Raw genomic sequence first — 13,480 nt, 5'->3', positions numbered from 1 at the left:
TGAATGATGTACTCAGATTTAAATTCAATGGGGTTTATCAGAAGCTTGATAAAATCATAGCGACTACACGATAAAAACCTCCACAAGTCTTAAATCAACCGCATACAATTCTCTTCCATATTGGATCTTTTTATTCGGGACACGAAATATTGCGCTATGTTAAGCAGATCGCCAAGTGATTTATGTAGAAATCACCCTACAACGAGGCCGGTCAAAACTTTATGTGTTAATGTATGCGAGAAGAACGATATGTAGATCGCCTTCCGAAAGCAATACCGCACGAAAAGAAAATAGGTAACGATCTAGTCTTCACTAAGAATCCATAAGAATTCTCAAAGTATTAAGACTTTCATCGATCAAAAGAAAAAAGGAGAAGAAGAAGATAAAATACATAAAGATAATCAACTCACACTATCATTAATATCATTCATCTAATATTATGGATTTGGTTCTTTCAAACCTATCAACATCCTAGATCCAATGATATTAATGAAATGGAGGAAGAAGAATAAAATTCACAAAAGATAATCAACTCACACTATCATTAATATCATTCATCTAATATTATGGATTAGGTCATTTCAAACCTATCAACATCCTAGATCCAATGATATTAATGAAGTGGAGGAAGTAGGAAGCCAAAACAAGCATAAAAAAGGCAAAAAAAAAACATTCTGCCTTACTGGAAATCGATTTACCTCTGTAGGAAATCGATTTCCTGAGTGCAGAGTTCAGTTCTGGGCGCAAAAAACAGAGTGGAAATCGATTTCCCTCTGTAGGAAATCGATTTCCTGCGCACAGTTTTCAAAAAAACAGCATTATGAACTTTGAAACTTGATTTAGGCAAACATACAAACACCTTATGATCACATATCCATGGGAGCACGAATTTTCCATCAAATCACCATCAAATAGCACCAATATAGCATCAAAGATGCATTGAACACAAGCAACAAAGATCTACATCTTAGAATTGAGAAATTTACCAATTCTTGAATTAAAGTGTTGAAGTAGCTTCAAGAACAAGCACAAAGTGTAGATCCTTCAAGTATGGAGATGAACAATCAAAGAAAAGAGTGAAATGTAGGAGGCTTAGTTCAAAATTAGCAAGATTCAATGTGAACCTTACTAATCTTATGAAAATGAACTTTGGGTGAGGGTTTTGGAAAGGGTGAGAAATGAATTTGCAAGCAATTTTTTGGCTCTCCAAGCTTGAGAAATGAGAGAGTAGAGGGCTCTATTTATAGAGTTGGAGCAAGAGTAGTGGCAAATTGGTCTTTTTGTGTTTGGTGATTAACTTGTGTTTAATTGGTGATTAAAGTGGCAATTAAATGGTAAAAAGTGGTAAAATGGGGTTAAAGAGGGTTTAATGAATGAGTTAATTTTGATGAGGTGGAAAATTGATAAATGATCAAATAAAAAAAAAGGTGCCAAAATGATGTCAAGCTTCCCTCTAATATTGTTTTGAATTTTGCGCACAGGAAATCGATTTCCCACAGGGGTAAATCGATTTCCACCTTCAAAATTTTCAAAAATTGTTTTCTTGCACTGTTTTGATTTTTGCCCGATCTTTTACCTGTAAAATATAAACAAAAGAGACAACATATATTTTTGATTTTTGGTTAGTATAAACAAATAAAAAAGCTATAAATGCTCGATAATTCCCCTCAGAGATAATCACAGTATCAAAGATAAAGCTTCACAATGGTGCTCTTGATTGGTGATTGAATGCAATTGATGTATGATCTTAGGGTCAAAAATTGGGGTATGACATCATGAACACATCAAAAACAACAATCTCAAAAATTGATGTACCAATCTTCATAATCAATTTATCAACAATAATAACAAGCATTAATTTCCAGCATTAGTGATACAGTTAAACTCCAAATTATCATCAATAAGCAAATGAATCCACAAGCATCAACCATAATTTCATGAATCGAGGATTACCGTAAGCAAAAGAATGATACAATGTGCAAAGTCGAAGAGAGGTAGGGCGTCAGAATCGCAAGAGAGAGGCAAGGAGATCGTCGGCCGCGGGATGAAGAAAGGACGACGGGAGCGAAAACTGCGGCAAGACACGGTGGTCGGAGCTCGGTTTCGCTGCGGGAGTAGGCGAAGGCACGTCGCGTGGGGGTGGTGATTGGAGGAAGATCGTATGCGGTGCTGGAATCGGAAAGAGGAAGGAGATTCAAAGAGATTTTTGATTTTGAATATTTTGTTCTTGAAGAAAAGTGATGAAGTTGTTGAGATGTTCATGGGAAAAATGAGTTTTGATCCAAGAGAAATAGAGAGAGGAAACTTTAAGGCTATGTTTGGGAGTTTGGAGGGAAAGGGAGGGGAGGGTTTTGAAAAACAGGAAGAATTGGATGAAAAGGATAAAAAGATTTTGGGTAGGAGGGTTTTGGAGGGTTTGAGTTTATTCATAACACCAAAAACCCCATAAAATGGGCAACTCAAAAATTGTATTGAAGGAGGGTTTTGAAGGGCTTACATAAATTTTCTAAATATCTTTTAGGTTGTTATATTATTTTGAAAATTAAAAATTTAGTAATGACAATGACTCTTTTATCATTCTAAACAAAATCCTTTTTTCAAAAAATGTCAAATATTTTTCTACATTTTTTTAAAATTTTGTTTTTGGAAGCCTTCCCCTCTCCTCCCCTCCAAACTCCCAAACATAGCCTAAGTGTTTGTGAGGAGAGAGAATGAAAAGTGGTTCATGATAAAAATGAATAGGGAAAATATATTTATATTGAGTTGAAATTTTGAAAACTAAATTTCCCTCCTAAACGCCTTTTAAGAATAATTTTCGAGGAAAAACGATTCAACATGAAAGTCGGAAATGAGACCACCGTCAAATTGAAGATGACGAAATTTGTAAACCGTTGTCGTGAGAACGGACTCAATCCGATAAATGGTGAAGAAGTTGTGCACGTTTGAATAGCGAGAAATTCATCCGGTCATCTGAGGCAGAAAACCAGTCAGTGCATAATTTCCGTGCGTACCGCTCAAAGAACGCGATGAACCTCGACCTTCAGATTTAAATCCCAACTCGAGGTCTAATGATAAATTGAAGCCAACGAAATTTCAGAGAGAATGTCGCCGGAATGGGCTCAATCGGATAAAAATTGAGGAAGTTATACAATTTTGAATCTTGTCGTGTCGTGCCCGCAAATGTCTTTTGGCTGAAAAATCACAATGCTTTTGCAATATTCTGGAATTTCTTGTGCATATTTGGCCTTAGGTCCCAACATACGAAATGTAGTGGACATCGAGACTGAACTCCTGTTAAAATTTCAGCCCAATCAGATAATGGTGTGAGAGTTTTGAATTTTTTATCGTCCAGAAGACAACAATTCAACATATTTTTTCATTATAAAACTTCAAGTAAATTGCGAATTTGGGGACCTTCCTCAAAGAAACAATTGTCTACCCCAACACAAGAACTGTAATAGACCTCAATATGGAACCTTTGGCATATGGCTCACTTCAAAACAGTATTCCGATCAGAAGTTATGAATTTTCAAATATACGAAAGACAGTGGAACGATAAATTCAAATCTCAAGTAATTTGCACTTTCGGACATCTTCCTCAATGAATTGGCTCCCGGTCCGAACATAAAAGATATAGAGAACATCAAAACAGTCTGGGCTTCACAAGAATAAAGGCCATACGACTTTCCAATCGGAAGTTATGAATTTTGCACTTGCACCGTAAACAAACTTTTGCACCAAATTGTCTTGAAACAAAGGAAACTCTTTATTACTTTTATTGATTTTTGAATGACGAAATAAACTTCTTCCATAACTTATAACACAAATGAAGAGGGCAAATTTTAGGGTGCAACATATGTTGATTCCTTCGTGACTATTGTGAGTTTCCAGTATTAGAAGTGTGCTTTTTCGTATCTTGGACCTTCCTTTCAAAATTGATTTCTTCACCCTTTATGTAACCTTCTTCCCGAGTCACTATTTTAGCCAAGGACGCCGGTGTCCTCTAGGAAAGGAATTCGTTGAAATGTCCCGTCTTGATCCTATTCCGAAATGGTGCTAAGAACATTTTCTGGTTTGGTGGGATTACCTTGGTTATTACCTCATTGAAGGGGATGAGGTACTCCCTTGAAGATTTAAAGGGACCCTGGAGAATCAATTCTGAAGTTTATCTAGTTTGTGAAGCAATGAAAAATAAATATAAGGAGGAAGAAGCTTACACAACAACTTCATACTTCTTATATCTCTTCTTATTGTATCTCAAACTAGATGAAGTTTGTTGCCGCTGTTGTTTCTTTATTAACTAAAATGTGTTGTTCTTGTTGAGTCCTCCTACAATAACCATGAAAGTCATCAACATGTGAAAACGCAAACTTATTTGTCAACAGAGTATGAAAAACATCTTATTTGTGAAGCAATGAAGAAGAAGTACAAGGTGGATGAAGTTTCCATCATAGCTTCGTGCTTCTTGTACTTTTTTCCATAGTTACATAAAGAATAAGTACCATAACCAAAGTATGGTCTTTGTTAAGCTAGTGAAGAGGAATCTGAAAAAATGAGAACAATTAGTCAACAAAAACAACATGCAAAAAATGAGATAATGGGGAACTATCTAACAATAAGATATAAGAAGAAAAATACCTTAACATATGAAGCACAAGATTCACGGCTAATAACAAAGAAGAAGAAAAAAATGGGTGCTAGGGTTTCACTATGAAGGAAATGACGCTATTATCAATAAGTGTGAGTTAATTTGCTTATATACGGGTAAATTATTTCACAACGGTTATTTACCAACCGTATTGATAAGTGTTTATTTATTATAAATATATCACAACGGTGGAACGTATCAACCGTAGTCATATCCCTTTAAGTTTTTATATAAAAAAATAAAAAAGAAAAGATGCGCCTTAACATTAAAGGAATAATATATATGATGGTGCTGAGGTTCGATCCCATGAAAGCTTTATGGTTTTACCAATGTTGGCTGCTCAACCATTGTTATATACAATTAATTTTTAATCAAAAAATAAAAATAATATGGTAGCGCCTTATTTTAGAGATGTCACCACGATGTAGTGAAGAACCGTGGTGACCATGTCGTTGTTGTTTACGTGTTTTGTAGTAGTGTTAACGCTTTAAATGGGTAAGTGGTATTATTTTCAATACTCGTATTTAACTTTATAATTGAATAGTTTTTATTCAAGTTTAATTTTAACCGACATGTGTAAAGCGATGGAGGAATTTAACGCGCACAAAAGGAATCTTATTGGTCAAAAGTCACGATATATCAAACCAAAAGTAAGTATATTACTTGTGTTTTTGACATTATATCATTTGTGTGTATTAATGTGACATAAATAAATCAAAATTATTTGTAGTAGAGAAAACAACCCAATAGTTATTCTTGTGGATACTATGTCATGAGATTTATGCTCCATATTGTCTCCAGATGCATTACAAATGGATGGATGAAGAATAAGGTATTAGTTTAATTCATATGTACACACATATGTACTCATAAGTTAATATTGTTTTTTTTAGCTAATCATACTTTAAATTTTGTTCTAATTATAGGAGCTTAGCAATCCAACACCATACTCGAAAGAGAAATTGATGACAATCAATCACGTTGGGCCAATGTATTCTTATCTTCTTATCAATCTCTACAACAACAATAGTTTTTTTTTTGGTTGCTGTAATTTTAATTTGTATATGAACAGAGGTTTTGTCATTTTTTATGTGCAAATATGTAAATGTCAAATGTGTGTATTATGTCATGATGATGATAACATGTAAATTTGTACATTTTATTTAAAATGATATGATATATACCAAAATGATACATGCAGGTTAATAGATTTATAATGATATGATGCAGGCCATTGAAAATGATCAGGCAAAAAAAAATACACGCCAGTGAAAATGGTACAAATATAGCACAAAAAAATAGAGATTAAACCCCTCGGTTATCTCACATAAAACCGAGGTAAAAGAATAACTTATTGCCTCAAATTTTAAATAAAATTGAAAGGTTTATGACGCACGCAACAAAATTTAGAAAATAAAAATATGCAGTTTTTTAGGATCGAACCCATGACCTTTTAACACTTTAACCTCGGTGTTTAAAACACCGAGGTATTAAGTGCTAACTTTTCATGACGCCCTTCGTTACCTCGCCGGGTAGCCGAGGTTAAACGCATTTCGCAACCGACGTTACAAGCGTTATTTGTAGTAGTGAGGCATCTGGAAATCCCACAAAGTACACTAATATCCAAAGGAAAAAAACAAATATAATTCCTTACATTTGCGACCTAACTTAGCTAGCTTAAAGGAGGTTACCAAATTAGTATTTTAGTAGAATATATATATATATATATATATATATATATATATATATATATATATATATATATATATATATATATATATATATATATATATATATATATATATATATATATATATATATATATATTGAACTAGCTATTTGCTTGTCGCCATTTGCGGAACTTTGTTGGATACATTTCACGATTGAGATATTTTGGTACAATTAGGATGATGATCTATAAATACCAGGAAGATTCTAGAAGAAGTGAGACCACTTTCTGGTGGTTGGCCAGGATAGATCTGGTTGCCTCAGAAAGATTTGTGGTTCATCTGGTCCGTACAGAACATGTCCTAGATAAACCTAATAGTGCATAATCACCCAAGCATTAGCCACACATGAATGAAATATTTTATTGAGACCAATCATAAGATCGGACTTTTACATAGTCCCTCATTCGTGTAAGAGTAACATAAAGGTGAAATTTTTTATTGTAATCGATTTAGAGGTCAAAAATATGAGACTTGAATTTTGTTAATGGATTCTTTCCAGATGAAATTATCTTGTTGAAAGGCTCATTACGTGTCATTTGAAGATAGGATATCTCTTGTTGAAAGGTTCATCACTTGTCATTTGAAGATAGGAATGCTCTTGTTAAAAGGTTCTCATTTGTCATTTGAAGATAGAATTAATCTCATGAGTTCGGTATTAAGTAGTTTACCACTACTTTTTTCTTTTTTTATAAGGCTCCGCAGTGATATCTATTAATAATATAAGAAAACAATATACCATTTTAAAAGCCTTAATTCATGCCCCTAATTGTCATTTCCGTTAATTAATCATTAGAAAATTTAAAAATAAATTATACCATTGATATTCCAACTTTGCAACCATTCATATATCAGATTTATTTTCTATTTCCTTGAAACAATGCATCGATGAATTTGGATTGGCTCATGAAGATCTTGAGGCAAGTGAAGTCTGCATTATTTCAATTCTACAAACCTTTTTCCATTCCCCTCATTGAATTTCGTCTGCCTCTTCAATCATATACTAACTGCATGATGCATCCCTCATCCACTCCTCAACAACATTCAATATTTTCTTCAACCTAAACTCATTCTTCCCACAAAACCTTTTCATTGAAACAAAATAGTGTATTGCAGAATGTATTGCAGAGAGTTTGTGACCTTTCATCTTTTTAATAAACCCTAGAAATACCTTTCTTTCAACCATCTTTTCCGCTTTCCAAACTCCATCCTTCTTTTTCTCTCTTTCCCTAAACTGGAATAAATTTGCAAATCAAAAGTTATATCATTTGTTTTATATATTTAAGAATCAATTTGTTTCAATTTGTTTCCCTTAATTTTTCTCTCCAATTTTTCATTTTCACGGATATCCTTCTCTATCAAATCCTCCGTCTTTGCAAATGGATTTGTATTACATATTTCATATATGGATTTAAATTCGATGAATGACTTCCTTTTCAATTTTGCGAATCAACATTGTTCCAAAATCTCAATACGATTTGGAAATCAATCCTTTCGGTTCTATCAATTTCTGAAGTTGTATTGGTTTCGGGTTCCATTTAAAAGTTATAAACCCTATATTTCATCACCATCTTAAGTAATTCTATACGGATTATATAATTAATTTTGAATATTCTCACATGATTATTATATTTAACTTCGATCATTAACTTTGATTACTAATAAAATTTAGAATACCATTTAATACTTTAAATATCATTTAATAATATCATTTAGCATAGAAATTTAGAATATTTTAATCATTAAATACCATTTAATAATATCATTTAGCATAGAAATTTGAGATATAGAAAACATATATCATCTCTACGTGTTCCCAACGCATACCTCTATCTGCATTCCAAGATTTTAAAATAAATATCATTTAATTCAGTCAGTAGTTGTAATTTGAATCATTAATTAAATATCAACAACATGGCGTAAAGTAGGTGTCTGATGAGGATTTTCTCACCTAAAATTTTCACCGAAAATAAAGTTTACATCCTCATCATTAATTCTTTTAAAAAATCATTTTTTTTTGTATATTTAGTTGAAAAATAACATCCGTTTAATTTTAAATATGTCTATGCCAAACACGTTTTTAATCAATTTGTCCTAAAATTTATATTCTTTTTAAGGAACTACTCCCTCCGTCCCAAATTATAAGAGAAAAAAACAAAATCACGCTTATTAAGAAAAGTAATAACACAATCATTTGACTTATGATTTTTTTGAAATAAAGTGTTTTGAAAAATTTTAAAAAAATTCTAATTGGTTGTTGGTTATGGAAATGATGAGAGAGAATGTAAGTTAAATGCAATTTGCATTTAATTTTATCTTGAAAGAAATGAAAGATGAATTTTTCTCTTATATTTTGGGACAAGAAAAATGCATTTTTTTCTCTTATATTTTGGGACGGAGGGAGTATCTATGAATGTATTTATTGTTTTTGGTTAAAAGAAATGTTTAGAGAAATTAAAGATTCATTTTATTTACTTTGTGCTTATGTCACTATATAGTATTATTGTGTATTTGATTAATAATAATAATAATAATAATAATAATAATAATAGTAATAATAATAATATAAATTTTAATATTTATCAAGTTAACAATATATACATAATATAAAATTTATATCAAAAATTAAAAACTTTAATTTCTTTCAAATATTTATTTCAATTTGTCTATAATATAAAATCAAAATATATCAAACAAATAACTTATAAAATAAAATACAAGAATCATAAATCAGTAAAAAAATATATAATATTTTCGATGGGTCGAGACTACTTCATTTTTAAATTTTATTTTGTTTAATATAATTTTTTATAAATTTCATATTTAAGAAAAAAAATAAATAACAATTATATTTATTTACTATTTATACGAAATTGTGCGGCCTGTTCGAACGCATAGACAAATGACTAATTAATTATTTCCTTTAATTTTTTCACTAAAATATACATTTCAACGGGCCGAAACTACTTAATTTATATATGAGGAGTGATATATTTACTCCAAGAGTAAGTGGTAAAGACTTACTCCAAATCTTAACCCTTGATTTTCATTAATCTAATGACTTTAATTGATAATTTAATCTACATATTTTTGGAAATATTTTTCTATGTAATTAATCAATTAATCTATATATATATATATATATATATATATATATATATATATATATATATATATATATATATATATATATATATATATATATGGGGACGACTCAAGTGAGAACACTTGGTTATTATGAGAAATGAGAACAATGAATCACGACCAGTAAATTTTGATTTTGTTGATTTTAATGGACTGGATTGGTTTCTCTTTCTATGATCCTTAATATTTATTTTAAATCAACATAGAAAGAGAAATCAATCTAGTCCATTAAAATCAACAAAATCAAAATTTAATGGTCGTGATTCATTGTTCTCATTTCTCATAATAACCAAGTGTTCTCACTTGAGTCGTCCCCTATATATATATATATATATATATATATATATATATATATATATATATATATATATATATATATATATATATATATATATATATATATATATATATATATTTCTTAACTATCAGTATACCATATTTATTTACTATTTATAATGACACAATGTGCGACTCGTGCGAACGCGCGGATAAATGACTATTTAATTATTTCATTTATTTTTACTACCAAAAACAAATTTCATATTTATGTAAAAGATGAATAAATTAATCTATTTATTATTTAACCATCAATATATATATATATATATATATATATATATATATATATATATATATATATATATATATATATATATATATATATATATATATATATATATATATATATATATATATATATATATATATATATATATATATATATATATATATATATATATATATATATATTGCGCGACCTGTTTAAACGCATAGGTAGATGACAACTTAAATATTTCATTTATTTTTTAATAAAAAATAAATTTGCAGCGTGCCAAAACTACTTAATTTGTGTATTTTTTTTTATATAAATTTCTTTACCATCAATATACTATATTTATTTATTATTTACAAAAATATTGTGCGACCTGTGCCGCATTAGTAGATGATAATTTAATTATTTAATTTATTTTTCCTACTAAAAATAAATATTGTTATACATAATACTAATTATATTTTTTTTTATTATTTATAATAAAGTATAATACATTCCTATATTATATTTATTCATGATTTTTTAACTACAGTGCGAGACTTGCGTGATCGCACGGGTCCTTTCCAAGAATGTATTAATGCAAACACAAAGAAGATTTATTTTTGTTACAAAATAGCAAAGAAATATTTACATTAGCCATCCTGATCAAGTAATGTAACTAATCAAAGACAAAGCCCCTCCTAAATTCTTGGCCTTAATCCCAATATAATCCTTAACAGTCAAAGAACGAAACTGTGGCAAAGAACCATCAACAACCAAAGGAGAAACCAAATAATCAACCGGAGGTCCATAAAAATAAGCCACAGAATATCTTTCCTTAACATCATTCACAATAGCACGATGAAGAGAACGTCGAAACCTTGAATTCGACAGTATATGAAGAATGTCACCAGTGTTAACAACTAATGTATTTGGATGAGGGTCCACAGTAACATATCCTACACCTTCTTTGAATATCTGAAGTCCACTTGTTTGACTTTGATGGAGGATTGTGAAGAGTGATGTGTCTGTATGTGGAGCCAGTCCCATAGCCTTTTTTGGATCTGGACAACATGGATAGAAGTTTAGTTGAAGTGCTCCACAATGGTTGTTTGAACCAACCCATTTGTTTTGTTCTTTGGAAACTCCTAAGATGTTGAATATTATGTTTGTTATTTTCTCTGCAAGTGTCTTCATTTGTTTTTGATAGTCTTCCATTATGTCACTACACACAAAAAAAAACAAGAATATTATATCAAATCATGTTTCTTTATAATTGTCCACGTTGCATGAAAGTGCATGATGTTGAAATTAACATTTATACTTACCAAAAATATTTGTAGTCATTAGGCCAGATCTTCTTGACATCATTAGAAGGTGACCCCATGATTGTGAAACCTTCATGCCACATAAACTTAGGGAAGAACGGTGATATTCGAGCTCTACCGTATCCGGTGGCGCCGCCGGCTGATCTAAGAGCCTTAATTTTCTCTTCATAAGGAAGAGAAAAGAGTCTCTTTGCTTCTTCATGAACCTTTTCAATTAAATTGAAGGGTATGCCATGGTTCTTCAATTGGAAGGCACCCCACTTCTCACATGCAAGGCCTATTTGTTCCATTGCATTAGGATCATTGAGATCAATGATGGGTATGCACAATCCATTGGATGTTAAATGATGATCATTATCATCATTAGATTGAGGCCATGCATGTGAATCAGGTAAAGTTCTAAATGAAGAAAAGTCTAGTGGGATAATATGATGAAGGTGAAGAGGGTGATCTCTATATGCTTCAGAAAAAGTAGTAGCCATTCTCTAAGGTGAAATATAAATTAAGCTATGGAAGCTAGAGAGTTAGCTATATATATATATATATATATATATATATATATATATATATATATATATATATATATATATATATATATATATATATATATATATATATATATATATATATATATATATATATATATATATATAGGGTTTAATGGTGGTGCACTGACAGTGTAAAAAAGTTTTACACTGTCATCCAATGAGAATATATCATTCTGCCATGTCATCTCAGTAACTTAAAAATAACAGTATGACTTGGTAGGATACATGGTCCTGATTGGTTGACAGTGTAAGAATTTTTTACACTGTCAGTGCATGACCCCTTTTCTCATATATATATATATATATATATATATATATATATATATATATATATATATATATATATATATATATATATATATATATATATATATATATATATATATATATAAAACAATTTTTTCAGTATATTTCTTTAAAAATAAAAAGTATGATTTTTTTTTATTTTCAAAATAAAGTATTTTTGTAAATTTTTTTATTTTCTTGAAAAAAATATTTTTTATTTTCGGTAAAAAATGTATTTATTTTTTAAAAAAATCAATTTTTTTATTTTCAGAAGATTTTTTTTGTTATTTTTAGAATTTTTTTTATTTTCATCAAAATAATTATTTACAGATTTTTTTCCCAAATTTTATTTAATTTTTCGTTTTTCTAAAATAGTTTTAGATTTTTTTTTTGTTTTTAGGGAAAACAATATTTTTTTTCCATTTTCAAATTAAAAGGTTCTTTTTAAACATTTCAATTTTTTTTATTTTCACTTTCAATTGATTTTTATTTTTTAATGAGAAATTAATTATATAATTAAACCAATTTATAAAAAAAAATTAGTTATGAACCGGTTTTAAACTGAAATTTAATTGTTTAAATTAAATGGTTTATATATATATATATATATATATATATATATATATATATATATATATATATATATATATATATATATATATATATATATATATATATATATATATATATATATATATAATGGGAGAATATGAAGTATGAGATTGGGTTAAAATGATACACATGGGGGAAGGTTGGCTATTGGATTTAGTAGTGTCGGATTTTGGGTTTAGGACAAAAATGTATAGTTGAGTAAAGACAAACAAAGGAACAAACAATTTTGAAAGATTGTGGTATCCCAAAGACTTAAATATATTATATAAAAAATACGTGGAACTTTTTCTTTATTCCATGATAATGCATGCTTCACTCATATCAACAAAGGCCAAAGAGGAAAAAACGAAAAGAAAGTTTGATAGAGGATCTCTTTTGTGTATCCTTTAACTTTTTGTTGACAAAAATAATAGAACACTCTTTGTCTTGTAGTAGATAAGAAAATTACTTATCTTTTGTTTGGTTCTATGTTTGAGATATTTAAAAAACTTTTAAATTTATAAAATTAATTTTAACAAGTTAATTTTTTTTTTTTAGTATTTGGAAGTTTAGGTGAAAAGATATGTTTGGATGTTTTTCTTATTTTCATTGAGGGGGTGGAGAAGCATGATAAGGAGGATGTTTGAGTTTTGACTTTGGACATTAAAGTAAAATTT

The 13,480-nt window shown here is 29.4% G+C and overlaps 1 protein-coding gene across 1 annotated transcript; it reads right to left on the bottom strand.

Moving 5' to 3' along the window:
- Positions 1-10,597: 10,597 nt before the first annotated feature.
- Positions 10,598-11,874, bottom strand: LOC131600459 (gibberellin 3-beta-dioxygenase 1-like). The gene is made up of 2 exons (XM_058872618.1): positions 11,380-11,874; positions 10,598-11,276 (listed from the first exon to the last, which is right to left on the bottom strand). Exons 1-2 carry the CDS (start codon positions 11,859-11,861, stop codon positions 10,718-10,720), a joined length of 1,041 nt encoding a protein of 346 aa, XP_058728601.1. The 5' UTR covers positions 11,862-11,874; the 3' UTR covers positions 10,598-10,717.
- Positions 11,875-13,480: the final 1,606 nt, after the last annotated feature.

Source organism: Vicia villosa, linkage group LG4, assembly GCF_029867415.1.
Source record: "Vicia villosa cultivar HV-30 ecotype Madison, WI linkage group LG4, Vvil1.0, whole genome shotgun sequence".
Classification (NCBI taxonomy): Eukaryota; Viridiplantae; Streptophyta; class Magnoliopsida; order Fabales; family Fabaceae; genus Vicia; species Vicia villosa.
This window is presented reverse-complemented; position numbering and strand designations above follow the sequence as displayed.